This window comes from Numida meleagris, chromosome 1 (assembly GCF_002078875.1).
Source record: "Numida meleagris isolate 19003 breed g44 Domestic line chromosome 1, NumMel1.0, whole genome shotgun sequence".
NCBI lineage: Eukaryota > Metazoa > Chordata > Aves > Galliformes > Numididae > Numida > Numida meleagris.
Genome location: NC_034409.1, coordinates 57,974,228 through 57,996,043, shown reverse-complemented (window position 1 = coordinate 57,996,043; position 21,816 = coordinate 57,974,228). Strand labels below are relative to the sequence as shown.

At 41.8% G+C, this 21,816-nt stretch overlaps 1 protein-coding gene across 4 annotated transcripts in view; it reads right to left on the bottom strand.

Moving 5' to 3' along the window:
* The window catches only part of TMEM178B (transmembrane protein 178B), a 217,769-nt gene that overhangs the window by 15,321 nt on the left and 180,632 nt on the right, over window positions 1–21,816 (bottom strand). For 3 of the 4 annotated variants that reach the window (XM_021388437.1, XM_021388431.1, XM_021388423.1), the window contains exon 3: window positions 12,936–13,073. The exons of the other annotated variant lie outside the window; for it this stretch is intronic. In XM_021388437.1, the coding sequence (XP_021244112.1) occupies window positions 12,936–13,073 (138 nt within the window). The remainder of the gene's footprint in view (window positions 1–12,935; window positions 13,074–21,816) is intronic. 4 annotated transcript variants of the gene reach the window in all.

Here is a 21,816-nt window from a genome sequence, read left to right as displayed (position 1 = left end):
GGAAGGAAGGAGGGAAGGAAGGAAGGAGGGAAGGGAGGAAGGGAGGAAGGGAGGAAGAGAGGAAGGGAGGAAGGAAAAGGAAATTCTGTTTCCTAGATCTCCTCACCTTCAGGATACATCACCAACATGAAGTCAAGAGTGATTGAAAAAGCCAATAATGGAAATGCTCCTGGCCCCAAGCCCACCTTTGAGACCCTTGTCTCTGTGGCAGCACAGATCATTTTTCTTATTAATGAGATAACATTTCCTCCATGTCTGGCTGGGAAACACACATTTCCTCCCTTCCCCAACAGCAGGCAGAAATGACTCACCTCATGAGCTAACAGAGCTGTCTGATGTACAAAGTAAACAATCAAAAAACAAAACCCAACAACGGATTCCTTTCCTCTTCTGTTTTTTGCAGAGACAGAAATGTCAAGTATTATTTATAAACACAAGTAGATATAAAAGGAAATACAAAGGTATGGATTTTAGGAGCTCCTCTGAAACCAAGTGATTCAAATACATGCAAGTCTCCTCCTTTTCTCTTGGCTGTTGCTGATGGCAATGTCTGGCTACTAATGTCTTTGGAAGGATTGTTGTTTATTTAATTATCATTACTTTTTTATTGTAGAGTTATAGGAAAAAAAATCTCACAAGTGAAACAACACTATTTTCAGTTTCTCTGTGCCCTGCTAGTTTTATTGTTTTCAAGGTACATGAAACAAACAAATAAAATGGGGTCTAATCCTAAAGTGGAGTGTGTACCATTAGCTATTTAAATTATATCACAATCAAATGAAATTATTAAAGAATAAACCGAATTCCCTCCCAGCAGAGTGATGACAAAAGCCTTTTGGAGGGAGCAGCTTTGCAGTAAACTCCTTCTGTGCACGGATTAAACGCCTCAGCAGCACACAGCTCTCGAGAACACTTTATTGCTCTGCGCATACATGCATAGAATATAAATTATTGCTTAATTATGTACTGTTCCAGCAGAAGCAGCTTGCAGCATCACCGGTAGGTTGCAGAATAGCAAGGGGCTTACTGGGAAATTGCCCTTATAAAAAAGCTGAGATGGAAGCCAAAGTCTGACTGGGTGATCGAGATTCAGTGCCGTTTCCTTACGAGACCATAAACGCACCTTGGTTGGAACCTAATACATTTTTATTTTACGTTAAGACCCAGAGTAAAATTCAGGGTCTATAGAGGGGCTGTGATATTGCATTACAGCCACTGTGAGAATGCTGTTTGCATTTGGCCTTTGGCCTCCTGCCTCGAAACATACCCGCGGCACCTGTGCCCCACATGTGAGAACTGAGTGCCTGCTGCAAGTGGCTTCAGCAGCAGCCCCTGTCTATTGGATTGCTGCTGCACAAGCTGTAATGCATTCTGGCATCAGAGGACTACGTATCCTCCATCAAGACTGCATACACTCAGTGGGCATGACCCTTAGGTTGGTGTAAGTCAGAGTAGAATATGGAAAGACATTACAGCAGTTGAGGGCTGAGCTTCGATTAACTATGTTGCTCCAACAGTCAGTCTATATTCTGCATGCTACACACCCCTCAGATTTGCTCATGGAGACATTTCTGCTGCCATACCAAATAGCACATGGCACTGCACCAGGAGTGGATGCCCACACTGGGTGCCACTTCAGCCAGCAACAGCCAGGACAGAGCAAGTACCCTCTAAAGTTATGAGCCAGCAGGTAAGGCAAAAGCAACACCATGTAGCTAACAGCACATTGTTTAGATATAAGGTACTAGGGGGAAAGAGGGGAGCTGATCAAAGCCCGAGCTGAACAACCCTCTAATTACTTTAGCCACGGTGATGCCTATGACCCACCAGAGCTAACCTAGCAATAATAAAGTGACTTGAAAGTAGCCATTAAGCAAACATAATGGCTTGTGAACTTGCAGCCACAACAGAGGAGGCGGCAAAAACTGTGCCAGTCGTAGCAGCGGGATGTTATTCAGAGCAGTGGGATGCTATACAGTATTTTACTCGTGGCAGAAGAGCGAGAAAAGAAGAGGCTTTCTTAATGTCAAAATAACAAAACATCCTAATCAAAGGTTAGTGAAGTTATCGCATCCCTTTGCTGGCAAGCACCACGCTTGGTGACAGACAGAAACAGCCAGTGGGTTTGTTGCATCCCCTGCAGCACGCACCTCCCAGGGCTGCCCAGGAAGAGATGCTTCGTCATGCCCCGAGGTGAAAAGACCGAAGTCTGAGCCAATGCATGTGAATCCTCTGTATCTCAGATATGCCTGATGACAAGACATATAAGTTTAGTATCAAACTGTATGGCAGGGAGGTGCTACCCAGCCTCAGCCTTTGCCAGAGCTGAAGAGAAACCTGTAAGATCAGGGTTGGGCTTACTTCATCACAGGGCATCTCCCATAGAACAGGGAATCCATGCTCTACTTTGCATATAGTCTTTCAGCAACAAGGTCATCGTGCCTCTCTCCAAGGACGGTCTTTTTCCTCCAATCAGAAGAATGAACTTCTCTCAGAAGGCCTTGGTTGGCAAAACCTTTCTTGTGTGGGAAATTTTAAACGGCTTGAAAGTCTCCGGAATTATTCTTCACAGCTGAGGGACACAGCTACTGAGATATAATTGCCCCAAATCAAAATAAGACATAATTGTTTGGCCAACCAAGAGCACCATGCACAGGGCAGCCTTATGAAGTTCAGATAATGTACAAGTGCTCTCAAACAATAAAACTACCCTGACTCCCGCTGTGCTGCCTTGAAGGATCACAGGACATGGAAGATGCTGGAATCTTTCCTGTTGCAGCCTCTGAGGCACACACAGGTACACAGGGGTGACTCCTCTCTGTTAAGACTGAAGAGTCAAAGCAGTGCACACTGGCTGGAAAAGAAGAATGCTCCACTCATCCAGTTTCTGCCTGATCTGGCTACTTCTCTGTGAAATTTCCAGCGGCCAGATGAACTTCTCTGTCCAGACAGATTAGACCAAGCGAGCGTAGCAGTTATTTGTCCAAGGGGAATGTTGTTTTTCCAAGTTGACAAACCAAGGAGCCAATGAGATTTGCTACACAAACAGATTCACTCACCTCTCTCTCTGCAAAGAATGCTTCCCGTCCAGCAAATCATGCCAGCATTGCTCTCCCTTCTGTTGCCTACACAGTTTCCTTTCCTCTTTGATGCCAGGCATGCAGAAAGACTCAGTAGATTTTTTTTTTAAAAACAAGCCAATGATAAATGCCAGTTTTGTTTTCATTGCCGTCCTTTGGCCTTGAAGCATCATGCTGTTGGAATTCAGAAGCCAGCAGCAGATCAAAGACCTGGTGATGCTATTAAGGGGTAGGGAACAACCACAGAATTTTAAAATAACACATAACTTGTTTTCTGGGTCTGGGTAGGTGGGATTGTCTTTTGTATTCCTATCGGTTCTGCCTTCCCTACTTTATTTCTACTTTAATTCACCTTCTATCAGCTCCCCCAAAGACCTCCTGACATCCCTGAGAAGCAAACCAGATTGCATGCCCTTAAAAACCATGGTAGACTTTTTGTTCTCATAACTCTAGATGGTACTGAGCCTTCTATCTGTAGCTTCTGTCCTGGTGAGTGAGAAATTGCAAGTTGGCAGAGATGACTTTTAAAACGATGAAAACAGGAATGGGAATTGTTCTTTTTGCTGAAAAGCCCAAGTGAGCTGACTTCTCACTTTACTGCCCGCCAGGTTCAGGGAGGCTGAACGATTTGAAGTAAGAGTGAAAAACAATGAGTTTATAGGTGTGCACACACTGCTTGCCCTGCCTTCAGACCCGGATTATCAGATCTCTGCACCTCGTTACTAAGCCTTTCCCCTCTTTCTCCTAAATGCCAATGTGCTTCTGTACAAAGTTGCCAAAATTGCTTGTGCTGCTATTTCCTTCCCACGGTGCGAGCACGCATCCAGGAGAATCAGAAACGAGCCACAGGAAAAAATCCAGCATACTCAAGTCAGATGGTAATGTTTCCACAGAGATCAAATGCTATGGAGTTGACAATGAATTCTCTAGCTGTGCCATTCTTTCCAGGAAAAAAAAAAAACAACAGCACAACAAATCTCAACACCTCTGAATGACTATTCCCTGCAGTGCAGCTGTGTTATTGATTTGAAAAAAAAAACAACAGCAACAACAAAAAACCATTTCTATCTCCCACTCCACCCCCATTCTCTTATAGAGGTGTTAAGCCTTAGGTCCCTGTTTTCCAGATCTGTCGATATTGACTTAAAGAATCAGCTTAATTCCTCAGGTATTATAAAATATAACATCTAATGAAAATAGCATGCTTCTGTGAGGAGAAGGACATATCCCTGCTTTTGAACTTCTGTTGTAGGAGATGCAAAGATGCGTGTAACTCCCCTTGAGGAGTATTACAACATGAAATTACAAAAGAGCATTTCAGTGGAAGGTACACACTGGCATACAGAGAAGCCCATACGGTGAATGCAGACAATCTTTCATGTTCCTAGAGAGCTTCCTTTTCAATTTTCAAAGTAAAGAAATAAATAATATAATATATATATAATAAATAAAATAAAAATGTGTCCTCGGTGCACCACAGAGATGTACTGGAAGCAGAGACCTAACACGCTATCCTAACTCTTCTATACATGACATATGAACCTTGTTCTATCTTCTTATGCAGTTAACTGAGCAACTGTTTTCTATCTTTGAAACACTGATTGGGCTGCCTTGACTTCATGTTAAAATACCGAAACATGGCAAGAGGGGCATATGTTTACATGGATTATTTCCTAAAAGTTCATTTTTGAACTGAAAATATGTAATTAGATTACATTCAAAAGGGCAATGATACTCATGTCTAAAAGGTGCTTACCAATGGTTAACCAGTAAGGACAAAAATGCACATTCAGTCCCACCCATGTAGGAGGACTGGACGTATATCCACATATATCCATGTATCTGTGTATGAATATATATACAGATGTGTATCCATCAGTGTGCAGGTTTTGAAACACATAAGAAAAATGTAAGAAAAGAAGGGCGACTCTTTAGGCCCAAGAAACATGACCTAAAATGGAACCAGAGACCATGACTAGCCATCCCATCCATGAGGGATACTACAAGCTGCATAGAGGAGAGCTGCTTGATGAGAAGGACTGACAAATCCTGAAAGTGAGGAGAAAAGGGCATTTTGAATAACAGACTAACTCTTTATTATCTCACTATGCAGGTGCTCTGCACTGTTAAATTACTACCTGAGGGGCACTGAGGCACCAAGTCTGCATGGCTCCTTTGGGCTCTGGATGTCATCACAGGACCACAGAGACCGCCATCATTTCTTTCCCTGCCTTCCCCAATGCCCTGCTAATGTGTTCGACAGTTCTAAAAAAATCAAGAGCCCTAGAGGGGTTTAAACATTTAAAACCTATTAACAGTGAACATTAACACAAGTTCATTCCAATTCAAGACCTTAAAACTCTTTAAACATAATGCACAATTTAACCAAAAGCACAGGTAGGAGCAGAAGTGTGTGTTTGGTGCGGGAGGCATGGCAGAGGGACACCAACTGTGTCTCCCTGAGGCTTGGTTCAAAGGTTCATATTCAGTTTATAGCCTCTCCTGATACAAATCAGCCTTTGTCTCCATCTGGAGGTTGATCCACATCAATAAGTTCATAGGCCACTCTGAAAGGAGTTTTGCTGAATCCTTAAGTTTCTCTGTGGTCATCATTAATTTAGCGTCTCCTACAGGATTAGAATGTGATTGGCATCTCATTTTTTTTCCAGTGACCCAACTTCTTCTGAATTATAAATACTTCCTCAGTTGGCAAAAGTTGTTATATATCAGCAAAGATGATACCATGATGGTGCCAATCTTCGCTGCTCAGATTCCAGCCACTTTTTGTATACCCCTGTTTTAGTAAAGATCACACGGTGTTGCTTAAGCTCTATATGCAAACAGGTGCTCACACATGGATGCATTTGCACTTGTATAACCATGAGGAAAAAGGAAAGATTTTACATAAATTTTATAAGGTTAGTACTCTGGGGGAAGAAATACAATTTTCAATGAAAAATGCTGTGGAAAAGAAAAAAAAAAACAGATCACAAAAATGCCTGCAATCTTCAGTGTTGTGGATTGATTGCATTACCACAAGCACTCATCCTGAAGAATGAAGAGAGACCTTGATCATCAGTGAGAAACAGACAGCCCAGGCTCCCTGCTAGACCCACTGCCTCTCCAGATGGAGTCCAAAGAGCGCCTTTGGATTTCTCTTTTTCTCTTTCTGTTCATCTCCCTCTCTGCCTCCTCCTGGCAGCTGCTCTGAAGGTAACTGCCTAGGAGACGTCAATCACAGAGCTTTGCCTCACGCTTGCTGTATTAAATTGTTACATTTTTGTTTCTTAAATTATTCAGCAGCGGAATGATTATTTTCAGATGGCAGGACCACAGTGATGTAGAATAAACACTCTTATTTTCTACTGCTCTGTGCTATTTTCAAAGTACAGTGAGTTAAATTTGGGACGCAAATGACTCAACAGCTGGTAGCGATCCACGGCTGCAAACACACAGATGCCTCCGTTGTCATCTCCTAACACATGCAGAGCGAGGCAGAGGAAGCACAGCACATAGGACTGGGATTTTAAAGACAGGGCTCTGCATGGAGGCAGGGAGCAAAAGAGGGTGCAGATGCATGCAGCACATCTGTACTGCCAAGTGTGGGTGCAGGGCTGACCAAGCACTCTGTAGGCAGGACTTACCTCTGCACTGAGGGGAGGACTATTTGGGGAATGTTTCTGAGAAGAGATGAGGGTGAGGATTTGTAAAAGGTTGTTTCTCCCTGGATTAGTATCTAAATGCTTGCATAGGAAGAATGCGCTCATACATTTATAAGTGGGTTGTCCATTTCTTTAATAAGCATCTTTTCTTGCGCATCTGAAATACAGCATTAAATTGTGCCAGCACACCTGCATAACTTTATTTCTTCTTCCTTCTCGCACATCTTTTCTGCTTGCGTATCTCTGCCACAGGAGCCAGCACTGGAAAGAACACATTTCCACCTATGCTGTGGGGAAAGGTTGGAAGCTGTTGCAACCCTGACCTAAGTCCTGAGAGGAGGAACTGCTGCAAAGGGCAATCTGTCAGCAGAAGCTTTGGGTGAGTCAGAAGGAACCCAGATAAGCAGCAGAAATGGAGCTGGCAAACGGTGCTAGAATGCCCCAGATGGGCAGATTTCCCTGGTGGGGCAGAGGACACAAGGTCTTCCCAGCCTTCCTGGCAGCAAGTGCTTGGACCAAAAATCGGAGAGGAAAAACTCCATAGTGCTGCTTTATATGGCAGGACAGAACAGTAGGGCTGTCAGGCCTTTTAGTGCCAGTAAAAAAGGGGATTGCAGGCTCCCAGACAATGCCCCAAGCCCAGCATCTTGCTCAAAGATGACACTAGGCAAGGGTGAGAAATGAGATACAATGTGAGACTACAGATCATTTTATCACAGATCTGCATGGTGAAGCTAAATCACATGAATAAGGGCATTTAGCAGCTGGAATAATCTCCAAATAGACTAATTAGAGTCTGAATTATTAATGGTAAAATTTATAATTGGCTCAAAGCAAGGTTACAGCAAGAAACATACTTGACTTTGCAAAGAATAATGAAAATTTGCAAGGGTGGTAAAATGATATGCTTCTCTGAGGAAACTGTTAGCAAGAGGGGAAAAGCCCTAAAACGATCGTAAAGTGCATGTCACAAGACAAAATAGGCAGAGACCAGATGAAGGAGTAAAGAGAACAGGTAGAACAGTAAACAAGTCCAGAGATGATTTATTGCATTTATTTGCAGTAAATTTGGAAAAAAAATAAGACAACTCAGAATTCTTTCCCTGAAGGGCTGCCTTGTTAGGCATGCAGTAAAAATCCTAACAGTTTCACTGGAAGGTGTTCTCAATACAAATTACAAACTTACAAAAGGAAAATACATGAGTGTGCAGCTGAAGGACAGAGCTCTGATAAGGATGATAAAATGTCTTTCTTTGTAGGTCTTTAATACATTTACAAAGGCAAGTGATGCAGCTCTTGCCAGAGATATAATTTGGTCAGGGATAATTTTATGCTGAAGCAAGTAGTGGAGAAAAGATATTAGAAGTGCCATTTTGTATTTCCAGCTGGGACCAGGGACAGCAGCCCACCAGGGAGGTGCACCAGATTGAACAGGGGAAGGTGCAGCCCCTCCAAGATGCTGGAGTGCACCCCCATGGGGCTGCCCTGCCACCTCACTTCCCCTGTGGCAGAGTGGGCAGGAGGAAAAGGGTCCTGGAACATTTGGGTATGAAATCAGCCTTGCTCGCAAAACTAGAAATAAAGAAACCCACATGCTAGTGCAAAACAGCTGGCTAAAATGAAATGGGCTGGGATAAGAGGCACTGATACAAAAAGATCCTACACATAAATGTGCTGGAGGCAGGAGAAAAGCCCATAACTAGCTAGACATACAGCCTGCGTGCCTAATGTGATACAGGAAATATTCTTAAATAACTTGATGAATTACTGGAAGGAGGGATGCACTGAAGATGCAGGAATTTGCCTTGGTAGGGTTACCAGTGGCAGTTCATAGCATCTCAACTCTTTGGGGCTGGAAGAAAAACAAAAATTTGACCTTGACTTGGCAACAATGTTGGCTGCTACCAGGGGAGCAAAGACACCAGCCAAATGAAGTGACAGGTTTGCCACGATAAGCAAAGAAGTCAAGGATTTGAATACATTCAGAAGAACTTCTCCAAATCCGAAACTGTGAAGACTGCTTCATGGGAAGTTATGAAGAAGTCACACTCAGGCTTCAGAAAGCAAAGACGTGATTTTGGTGCAAGTAAATGTGCTTTGATCAAAGCAGAATACATAAAATGCCCCATATATGTGCATTTCTTTGGGTAGATGTTTAACCAAACTCTCTTTAGACTATCACTAAGTACTTGATATGCAGGAAAGCATCAAGTTTGCCACGGGACCATGACATTTCAAAGCAGTGTTACAGATGCCTCTAAGGTTCCAGTAGCTATTATAAAACTGCAGAATTACTGGAGGATGTGCCCAGCATAGAGCTTTTACTGGTGCACAGATTTTCAATAATTTGCATGGAGAGAACAAGCAAGAAGCTGCAAGAGGATGTGCTTAGAATGATATATAATTTGAGTGTGACCCACTTCTGTAATAGAATTAAACAGTGTCAAGTAGGATGCGTAAAATGAACAAATCTTAGTGAAACTTAGGAGCATGGTTCCAAGTGGAGAAACTCCAGAAGGGAAACTTTTGCAGGATAAAATCATTCTGACAATATTGAAATGAAGCTACCATCCTGGGTACAGGAGACTAGCAGTAGTATCATCGTGCAAAACGAGGTCAGAAATACTCAGTATTGCACTGAGTATCCACTGCAGTGTCCATCTGGCTCTGTGCAAGATGAGGGACTGAAAAAAAATCTACTGTGGTCAGGTAAATGTTGTCATTCAAGATAAAAAATCCAAGTGCAAATCCTAGGATAAATACAGAAAATTATGCAAAAGAACTTCAGAAGGCATAAGACATGCGTGATTGTTGTTGATACAGATACATTTGGACTAAAAAGGAAAGATGAATTATTAATAATTTTAACTTGTTACAAAACATGCTGAATAACAGTGTAAAATACACTCTAAATCACAGTTTGCACGTCCTGGATTCCAGATGAGCTAATACCAGATAACAGCCTTGCATTTCACAAATGACTTATTTCAGCAATTTGCTTGAGAAATTTACTTCAAGCACAGCAAAGCAAGTCCTTATTAAGCACTGCCACATGGGCTAGCAAGACCATTCAGTAAATATATTAAAGAACCAGAGGTCCAGGAAAACCATGTCTGGTCTTGTAAGATTACCGCAGCACATTTCTCAGTGCTCCATTGAGATTTCCTGTTCAAAACCCATAGATAACTTAAGCAAGTAATGTTCAACCCTGAAATTGTTACAGAAGAGCTGTTTATCTACAAATTAAAGCAAAACAAATGCTATAAACATAGCCTAAACAAACAGCAAATGGAAGGGAAAGTTGGAGTTTGGACTGGTTATATAGCTACCAACTTAACACAGGATCCTGTCATCCGCAATGAGGTTGGAGGTCATAAGCCTCCCAAGGCATTTTCCCCCCTGTTGAACCAGAAGAAAACTAACCAGAACTAAGAGGCATTTTGAAGACTGATGGGGTGATATCTTGACAGCATTTATGTCAGGACAGAAGTAACAGCTTCATCTTCAAACAGTGTTGGGCAACAAAAGGTTCAAACTAGATTCATTGGCTGTAGAAAGAATGCCTACATAACTTGTGACACAGCAGGAAAACACTGATAGCTACTGACTTACAGATTAGATGGCTTTAATTATGTATGTTATTAACTGACTGCTTCATTTTGTAGATGTTACTTCATGCACATTTGCTGTTAAAAGAAATCAGGGAAGGTGTAGCAGTTGCCATGGACTTGTGCAACAAAGAGAATAATAACCCTTTGTTACTTTGATTCACGTGCCTATGCTGGAGCAGAAAATATGTTTGATCTCCTCCCAACACATCTTTATTAAAAATATCACACATCTTGACAGAATTTGGCAGATAAAATAATCTGGTGCCTCTCATTTCAATTAGTTTCAACTTCCAACTGCTGGATCTTGTTATTATTTTGTCTACTCAGTCAAAGAGCATGCTACTATCAGATGGTTTCTCCCTGTGTAGGTACTTCCACACTGTGTTCAAGTCAATTATAAACCCTCTGTTAAACATTGTCAAGCAATTGGCTTTTGTGCCACACTGTGTTTTTCTTGTTTTCCAGACCTGCAGTCATTCCTATAGCTCTTCTGCAAACCTCTTCTAACTTTCCCACATCCTTTTTATTAAGGATACCGGGTTAGGATGTCCAGAAAGTTTTGCTTTCCTTAGAGATAATCCCACCTTATGCTCTTATTGCCATCAAAACAGCTACGGGATGAACTGGCACATGTAGCAGCTGCATTGCACTGAGAGCTCCTATGCAGCTGGATGATCCCAGCAACCATGATCCCAGAGACCTTCTCAGAGCTGTCACTTTCCGAGAGGCAGCCCTCATGTTCTGCAAAGCTGACTGACGCTTTTGTTCCCAGTTGCATGACCTTGAATCTGTCTCCACTGAAATGTGTGTAGTATGAGCATACCAAACAACTGTTATTTTTGTAAGTTGTCAGTGACCCATCATCTCATTATGTACAGTTTCACTCAGTCTTGTTTCACCTGAAAGCTTTCATCAGCTTTCAAAAGAAACTTTTTTGCTAGAAACTCCCCATATCTATTGATAATTTTCAATTACTAAATCAGACTTAGCTAGTTTCTAAAAAAAAATTGCTTGTTGTATTTATTTACTATATTCCAAACACTTTAATCTGATGCTATGCTGTAGAAAGTTAAATACCACACAGATATCTGAGCATAATATAGCAACATAGCCCCCATGCAAATTAAGCTTTTAATTACATAAGAAATACTGAGCTAATTTGGCAGACCCATTGCCCATAAAGTGCTGAACACTAACCACAAACCATTTACTGGCATCCAGATATAGACCAGTGTGTGCTTGCAAAGGGTACTAGAAGACTTCAGATGTGTTTGTGGGCACCGAGACAGCTAGCATCTATCTCACCAATAGCACCGGAACATAAATGCTTGTTATCTGAGCACTTAGCTCCTCCTCTGGGACTACCCATACTTTCCTGTACTTCACACTCTTAGCTCTACCACTCCACAGTAAGAGTGAACAAGTGGTCAAATGCATTGAATTACTGATCTGCTTGGTGGGCAAGGACCCAGAGATGCAAAAACCTCCAGCAGAAAAAAGAAGGGAGAACAGAAGTAATGCTACTTAGTTGTAGATGTTCAGCCAGCACTGTGGTTGGGACTTAACTCTCACATCCTTCCCTTAAAGTAATTGCGTGCCATGAAGCCTGCTGGTGGCAGAAAGTTGGATGGCATCTGTAGTAAGGAAGGCTGGAACATTACACAGGAAATATTGGATAACCTTGAGGGCTATTGTAGTCGAAATGGGAAGAAGTGCAAAAGCACAGAGTGCCAGGGCATATATCTAGGGACTAATAAACAGAAACTCTGCTGTAAACTGGGAGCTCATCAGTAAAAAATTACAAAGGAGGAGAAAGGCCTGGATGTATTATTCAACTGAAGGATGACTGTGGGTCTTTGGTGTGACACAGCATGAAAAAGGCAAATACAATTATGAAGTACTTCAGGCAAGGGATTTCCAGCAGAGCATGGGAACCTTCACACACTATACAAGGCACTGATCAGACCTCGTTTGGGAATGACCCTTCTCATCTATATTTGAGAGAGGCATGTACAAACAAGAACAGGTGGCAGAAAAGGCTGCTGGATTAATAGCTGGTCTTACAGAGGGAAGTCTGCAGGAGTAGGAAACTTATATTTAGAGAAGTAAAAGTGAGAAGATACCACTGCTCTTCATAAGCATCAGAGAACTTAAACCAAAAGTTGCATTTGACTCAAAGAACAACTGACCAGGAATAAAAACATATTAAAACACTGAATAAGGATTCCAGCTATCAAAGTCTCCCACAGTGGAATAGAATAGTAGTGGAAATAACACGTGCCTTGTCTTCAGAATTTTATAACTAAATTTATTAATCTTAGAAAGTTGAAGAGAGGAAATTCTGTGACAGTGTTACTTGTGTCATTAGTGGTCTGGTCTAAGCAACTCAGAAAGGCCCTTTCCAGTTTGGCTTATGGAATATGCAGCCACAGTTGGGCTATTCATAACGTACAACAGAAGGAACTCAGACTGAAACCAAGTCCAGATCACCTAAAACAATTCTGAAAACATGTTTTTAGTGACATAGAAAAGGGGCAACATATGAAAGCAACATTTTTCTTCTCAGACACCAAAATCCTTACCTCCCATGAGGAAGAGAAGCCCCGCCACATATTGCATAAGGCCTCGATCCCAACAGCACCCCAGCACCCCGATAATCCATCCGAAGAGGATGATGGCCACAGCCATGCCCATGAAACCAGCTGTCATCCTGCGCAGATCTGCAGTAGGGAAGACAGAAAAACAGAATGCCTGAGAACAGAGCTTCATCATGGTCTTAATCCAAAATGCTACCGAACTGCCAGGTGGTCAGGGTGTGTTGGCAGAGGAGGTCTGTGTAAGGAAGGTCCAGAGGGAGGACAACCCATAGATTAAGCCACTAGCTTTGGCTGGGGAGAGAGAGCACGTGACCACATAGACAAAACTAGGGATTCACCTTGGTTCTGATTCCCTTTGTGATTTTGGGCAAGACTCTGAGCCCCTCTGGGATGCAGTTTCCCATGTGTAGGATGGGGCTTAGCTCCCTGCTGCCCAGCAGTGCTGTCTGTGAATCTCGGGAACTCCAGGATGGTGAGACACACAATGCTTTGGTGTCAGAGACAATAAATGCTCTGGAGACACATGGCTGGGGCACAGGGCACTTTATTGCCCTCTCTTGTATCTAGATGGTGACCTTGTCAGATGATTTTTGGTAAGGACATTTTTGAATGCTCCAGGAGCACAGTGAGTAGGAAGAGGGCAGGAGACCAAAGTGGAACATTTTGTGCTCTGAAAGTGGGGACAGAGTACCACATAATATATGACTGCATGGGGTTGACCTGTATTTATTTCAGAAGTAAAGGAAAAAGGTCTTCAAGATCTAATGCAAGAAATCCTTAAATTAAGCCCTTGCTGCATCCTGTATTTGTCTTCTGCACAAGGATGGGACTAGAGGGATCCCTTGTCCTACATGTGCTGGGAAAAAAATCTTCACAGCTGCTTTTGATGTGAAATCTGAGCAGGGAGACCACCTGGCAAAAATAGCACGGCCTATGAGAGCTGACAAGCATCTTTACATCCTCAAATAATGGAGCAGATGGGTACATCTTCACTAACATTTGTCTGTTCCCTGTCCTTCCTCATGCATGCATGCAAAGTTTAAGCACTGATATGTCAAGAATATATGTGCAGGGAAAATTCCAGCCAAGTCAGCTCTCCAAACATTTGTTTCCATCTTAAAGCAAACTTTATTTGCATAGCAATGATTTCACTTGCTTTCAAGAAACAGAATGCTTATGACAGAGGGAGGTGGAATTGAAAACCGTGAATCAGCCACTAGTCTCTATGGCAGCTTCTCTCCTTGGCTGGCCTTTCCCTGTTTCTCAGTTTCTGTTATCTTCTGCCCTTTTCCAACAGTGGATCAAAAAGACCACAAATACCAGCAGAGCAGGTTCAGTGAAATTTATCAACAGCAACAAATTATCATCATCAGAGATTAAAAACAAACTCCTAATCCAAAATTCTGAGACTCTGCAAGGTCTGTAGGTGTGTTGAGACAGAATGATGTGATTCAGTGAAAAACAGTTCACTCAGGGCTGTGCTCATTGTAGTAATTCTTACAGAAGATGGAGTAGCAGAACACAACCCTTCCCTTGAAATTATAATGAGTTCTTGTAGATTGTAACTGATTTCCCCAAGGACTCTCTCTGACAACACAAAGATTACCAGGCCTTCAGCCCAGCAGTGACCAGTGCCCTTAAACGTGTATCTTAAAGTCATCCTTTTATCTCATGTATTGTGGCTGTCTCACCAAAATCAAACAAAAAACTCTCCACACAACATTTAAATATATTCTAGGCGGTCTGACACAGAAAAACAACCACATCCATTTCCTGCAGAAACTCCTACTTCCCATAGGCAGTGCTGGTCCCTTTTCCTTGGGAATTTCTCAGAGGGCCTCCTAAGGCAAGCAGTAAATGCTAGTAAGCATTTCTGTCGGCAGAGCGTCTTCATGCTTTGTAGTCTGTGAAAGCCTGGGCTCAATTTGAAAGACAGATAAAAACTTAAAATGTTTACTGTTTCTATGTCATCTTCAATATCAGCAAAACACGTCTCAGAGCTGCTGCACAGCTGTCCACGTCAATTCAGCAAAGCCCATCCATTTTAACTTGTGACTGCTGACTCTGGGTAACAGCACTTGCTCATCCAAATATCGTAACAATCTGCTTTTAATTTAAATAGTCTTATTCAGCTATGAGATGTCACTAACTCCTCAGACCTATCCCAATGACTGACTGGTGGAGCCAGTCCCAGAGGGGATCACAAGTATCTCCACAAACTGTTCACCAAACTAAGGGATGGTTTCCACCCCAGTAAAATGAGCGTGAGTTTTACCATGGGACAGAATAGTTCAAATAGCAGGTCCAAGATTTGAAGACCCAATTTTTGAGGTTTGTTTCACTAGGCCTTTTATCCTGCTGGAGACTGAAACATGGCAATATCCATCAGCATCTTAATTCTGGGTTCACATGCTCTTTAAAAAAAACCCAGAAAGCTAACCTCTCTGACTGACACCTGATATCACAGATTAAAAAAAAAACACCAAAAAACAATTATTTAAGAAATCCTAGTTCTCACAGGTTTGGGGGGCTCAGCTTATGATTGCCACTGCTTGAGCCATTTGCAAATCTGCTCCTCACAAGCCCATCTATAAGGGTTTATTTAAAAAAAAAAAAAACAAAATTTCTTTTCCATTAAAAACCATCCTGGTTTTTGTCCTGACATATCCTTCCTTGAAGGCAGCCCTTGCAAATGGCAGTGCTAGGAAGGCGTTGCAAAGTTGGTTTTATAAACAGCCTATGCGTTACCAAGAGCAACTTCCTGGTGCTTCTCACCTCTCAGCCAGCATGAAGCTGATGTCAGCATGGGGAGCGAGTCCATTCAAAGTGGCTCTTTTGTGGGAAAATATTTAATGTTTATAACTTGTTGCAGCAGCAGATCAGCATCCTCAGGCAATTTAGTGACAAGCATGTGAAATAGGAGCCCATCTCCTCTGGACACAAACCCACATTAACGGTAATTTTATAATTATTGTTCTGTTGTCATGGTGCCTGGCAAGAAAAGCATAGCAGTAAAGCAAAGACTTGTATAGTGTACTTGGAGCAATATGTATATTCTTTCTGCTTATTTAGGAAAGAAGGGTGCCATATAAATAAACAATAGCTCATCAGTAAAAATTGGTGGTTTTTTGTCCAAGTTCAATTGGCACTGATAAGACTTTCCCCAATTACATATGCTATAACAGTAAATAGTGTCATGCTTTGTCATGTAATACTACCTTGAGACATTTGAACATACCCTGGGTTTCATTTTTTATTTTTCTGTTTTTCTTTTTTCTTTTATTATTTTTAGATTATGACATGTAGGATTCCCCACACTCTTTCTGGAAAACTTCTCTGAGTAACTCTGGAATCTGAGGATGACGGCATGACAATCCCAACCAACTGAAGGAGTGATTATGCCAGAAAAATGCATTGTTGCATATGATGCAACTAAATGGAAGCTGCAAGAGCAAACATACCTTATCTTACACATTCCCTTGTCCTTGAGGACAGATTCCCAGGAGATTTTGTTGACTAACTCTCTGAAGAGATGAATGTTGGCTCTCCCAAAATTTAGTGTCCTGATTTTATTCTTTGTCTGTCCCATATCCCTCAGGAGTATGAATTCCATCACTGCATGGTCACTACATCCTGATGTCACCAGTTTAATTGTGTTGGTGAGCAACAGGTCCAGTATTGCACTCTCCACGCTAGGGCTTTCTATTACTTGGCTCCAGAAATTATCCTCAATGAATTCCAAGAGCATTCTGGATTGCCTGCAGCTCACCATGCTACTTTTCCAGCACAAGGTGGTTGAAGTCCCATAACAGGACAAGAGCCTGCGATCATGACACCTCCTGTAGCTGGAGGAAGAAGGCTTCATCAACAGGCTCTGCTTGATCAGGCAGCCAGTAGTAGACCCTAACCATAAGGCTCCCTTTGTTGCCTTGATCTCTAACTCTCACCCATAGGCTTTCAACTTGCTCGTGGCCATTCTTCAGGGACAGCTCTTATCATTCTATTCCTGTCCTGTTGTAGAAGGCAATGCTTCTTCCTCTCCTTCTTCACCTGTCCCTTCTGAACAGCTGTAGCTGTTGATAGCCACACTCCAGTCATGGGAATCATCCCACTAGGTTTCAGTAACAGCAACTACATCATGGTTTTCTAGTAGCATGGTGGCTTCCAGCTCCTCCAGTTTGTTTCCCAAGCTGTGTGCATCGGTTTAGAGGCACTTCAGCTGGGCAGCTAGTCTTGTTCCCTTCTTGGAAGATAACTTCTTAATTCCTTTGAATTATTTCCCCTGAGTTTCCCTGCTGCCTTCTCCTATTGTCTCAGTGGTCCCTGGCTTATCGTCACAAGATTTCAAGTGTGCTGCAGTGTTGCCAGCACATCTCAGGACAGCAGGTCAAGAACCCCCACTAGAACCCTGTCCCTCTAACTTGGCTATGCCATCCCACAGCTTATCGTGGACAGACTCACTATTACCTCCCTCTCCCTTCAAACCCAGTTTAATGACCCGCCAATGAGCCATGATAGTTTTTCACTACAGACTCTCTTCCACCTTTGAAAGAGGTGAAACCCATCTGGTGACTACTCAGTGCTGTGTAGGCTATTCTGTTGACAAAAATAAAAATAAAAATTGTGGCAGTGGTACCAGCCACAAAGCCAAGTGTTTATAGAATGAATCCTTCAATTTCTTTTAGTTATTACCCACTACAGGAAGCAGAGACAAGAAGATGACCTGTGTCCTCAACTTATTCATCAGACATCCTAAGGTTCTGAAATCCCTTTTGATAGCCCTTGAACTATGTATTGCTACTTCATCACTCTCCACATGGAGAAGGAGTAATGCATAATGATCTGCTGGCCATACAGGCTAGGCAGTTTCCTGGTGATGTCCTTCAGCTGAGCCCAGGAAGGCAGCAGACTTCTCTAAGAGCGTGCTCAGTTCCCTGCAGGGAGGAGTCACCTACACATAATACCTGTGTCTTCTTTGTGGATATAGTCCTGATACTGGAGGAAGGCTGTTCTAATTTTGGTTTTGTTGGTTCCTACAGAGTCAGTGGGCTGTAATCACCCACAGATAAGCATTCCTCCTCCAGAGCCTTGTACCTGTTGTAGAGTCTCTCTAGAAGGTGTAGAGCAGGCAAGGAGAGGTTCTGCTTGCAGGCCCAAGCATGGACTTGGTTCCATCCACTCCTCTCCTTTGTAACCCAGACCTTTAGGGATGCAGCTGCATGGTGCAAGTAAGAAAGACATTACACTGCTTGTTCTATAGGACTTAAAATGTCAAAGCAGACTTTCAATGCCATGCCTGTTTGACCAGCAGTCTGTCTCACTGATCTACTACCTGGACTTAGATAACTCCATCACCTGTGGGTGAATATACAGTATTCTCTTTCCTCTCACATTATAGAGACACCTCCTTCATCCCATTTTCCTTTTTTACAGACTAAAATTTAAGAATTGTGAATATATTCCCTCTGAGAGTATTTTCCATGGCTAACACTGCTACAGGTGCTGCTGCATGTAACAGGGAAGAAGGCTAATCCTGATTCAAAACCAGTATGAATTATTAGGTCAGGAATTCAGATACCCCATTCAAGTAGGCTAGAAACAACAAATTTCTTGATTAGTAACATGTGAGAAGGGACAGGGGATGAAATAATCCAATTCCCACGACTGAAACTGTAAGCTTGAAATCCACAAGCTTCATGAATCGTGATGAAAAGAGAAACATTAGCATTTTAGACAACCTCTTTAAAAGAGTCTTATAAAACAACATGCACTTCCTAAAAGCATTTTAGTCTTCCGCTAGAGAATATTAACTCTAAAGCTTTTCTGAAGATAATGAAAGGCAGAAGAGCTGATTAAGATCTGCTTATTTTCAAGTAGCTAGTGGAAAAGGTTCTCTCTGTCAGTTTGCAAATGCCCCTGACCTTCATTTCACCCTGATATCTGTCCATCTGTATTTGTTATGAGCAATAAAGTATTTCACGCTGGTTGTCACATCGTGGAAGAAGTTTCACACCCCAGCAGCTGCAAACAGAACATGTTCTGAATCAGCGTTGCTTCTTGAAAATTTCAATATGCCTTTTTGACTTCTGATGTTCTGTCCTTTTCTTTGAAATTGCAAGTCATTTTTCTAAGGCAAAGGCTTGGTCCTTCTATTGATATCTATCTTCTTTTCCAAAAAGAAGATTAATATTCTGGAAATATTAGACATTTCTTTCCTCACAATAAGTATAGGAAGCAAAATATGTGAAAGACGGGGAAATCAAGACAAGATGAAAATAAACAACCTACTCATGACACATGAAAATGTTGTGGAGGAGCACATAATTGAATTTCAGGTAGTTCATCCTACATCTCCTTTCTTCTGTCAATACAGAAAGGTCCACATGGATCAAGGATTCTGAAGGCTGTATCCAGAATCTAGAGCACCTTAGAAGACAATCACGACATAGGGCAGCCCTTTCCTGAGATGTCCCATCGAAAGGGGAAACCAACATCTATTTCAGTGCCCCTCTAGGACCAAATATCAGGAAAAATCACAAACATCACAAAAACCAGAAACAGACTATGGTAGCATTATTCCTTAGCATAATCCTTCATTCCAGATCATCTTTGTATATACTAGACTTTGATCTATACGAGATCTTACTTCAATCTATACTAGATCATACTTTGATCTAAGCTAGATCAAAGTACTGTACAAAAGTACTGTAGTAGATCCTGCACTAAATTCATTCTCATCTCTCTTTACTGGTGTGGGTTAAACACATTTGTACTTGAAAAGAGTCTAAATCACTCCCTTCTCATCTTTTTCAAAGGATATATAGGTTTTGAAAATTGTTTCAGAACAGCAGTTGGAGAGCATAATTTACCAGCTTTCACTAAGTTTAGTTTAAATGACTTCTTGTATAAACGGTCAGCCTCAGAGAGGTACCTGTATCTGATATCTTTCCTTCTCTTACCTCACCCCAACAACACAAAATTGGTCAAGATCTAAAATTGGACAGATGTGTCTTCTACTGAATACCAACCCCAGCAGCTCCCAACTACCATGAAGAAGTGAGTATTAATGCAGATGATTTTGAGTGGCATCTTCTGGCTCTCAGAGTTCTCTCTGCGCATCTTAAGACAGTATTTTGGATGAGATTGGCAAGTGGAGGGTGAGGCTTTAATCTTTTCTTTCCACTTCAGGAATGAAGAGATAAGAAAAGAAATATGTATTAGTCTACCTGAGACTTCATTAAAATCCTTGAGCACTTTTACTGAATTTTGTGGCAATTCAGTCTCCAATTGGAAGATTACTCTAACTCAATCACAATGAGTACAACCTACTTCAATAAAAGTAACAGTAGATTATATTTATATGCACATACTCTGCACCAGGGAGTGACTCAGAAGTACAAGTCTCACAAATACATACACTAACACAATGCTCAAAAATCAGAAAAAGAAGGTCCTCACAAAAAAAAAAAAGAAAAAAAGAAAAAATCCAAAGCACTTAGGTGAGCTTTTTTTTTCACAAGAAGTGCAACAGTATTTATAAAATATATGTATAGTTTCTCCTAAACCAGAAAATCTCATCCCTTTCTCTAGACTAGAGATGCTGGTTGTGTGATGAAGTGTTTAGTTATCAGCATGTATGAACTGTATGGAAATGCTGATAGGAAACTCCACAAACACTTGTCTATGGCAGTGGTCTACATTACTCAACATATTACTCGGGGCAGGATGCAGAAAGGACATCCTGAGACATGATTTATTGTTGTTGGGACAGACAATCTATCTGCATTTCCTCCATTAGAGTGCTTAAGCATTCTTACAGTTATTTAAAAGAGAAACAATCACAAAAAGTTGGTGCCAGCTGCATGCTGCTGGCACTTCACCCTGCCCTCTTTCGTAGGAAATCCCAAACTCCACTGACTATGCAATTTCTTGACCTCAGTGAACCTTCTCATGAAGCACCAGGGAGGGAAGGGGCGTCCCAAAGCAGGTCACACACTGTTACTGCCTGAAGGAAATTCCTCTAGTACATGGAAATTACAGAAGACTAAGAAATTCTGCAGTGACTGAAGTCAACATCTAGAGTTTGAAAATCAAGTCCTGATCTTACTCTTGCTTTTCGCTTTTGCAGGGCAGAGAGGAGACAAAAGAGAATCACTAGATAATAAGTGACAGAGTTAAGGAGGCAGTAGAGAAGTATGAAAATAGAGCTTGTATAAGTGCAGGGAAAAAAAAGATAGGTGGGAAAAAGTGTCTCATTTGAGGCTGAAAAGATAGATTTGTATTCAAAAGACTTTATGACATGGATATTAAAGAGCTGGATGTATAAAGGAGGCATTTATGCAGCAGAAATTTAACACATTACATGGAGTTCTGATCTAATGTAGAGTTTCACCATAGAAGGCAAAAAAACTGTGCTACGTCTTTGGAGAAAGATGGCTGTGAATATCATCATGTAGAATGGTTCAGCCTTTTACTCCAATCTTACTCCCCTTGTGCTGAAAAAAAAACATTTGATCAGAGAGCAAATTATCTGCTGTATTGCTGCTCAGCTCTGAGTGGCAGCAGGCTGGGAATGAAACAGCTTGGCCCCTACAACCCCCAGTGTAGTGGGCCAGTGTAGTTGAGCCTCTGCCAAAGCATTATTCTATTCTATTCTATTCTATTCTATTCTATTCTATTCTATTCTATTCTATTCTATTCTATTCTATTCTATTCTATTCTATTCTATTCTATTCTGCCCTGCCCTGCCCTGCCCTGCCCTGCCCTGCCCTGCCCTATCCTATCCTATCCTATCCTATCCTATCCTATCCTATCCTATCCTATCCTATCCTATCCTATCCTATCCTATCCTATCCTATCCTATCCT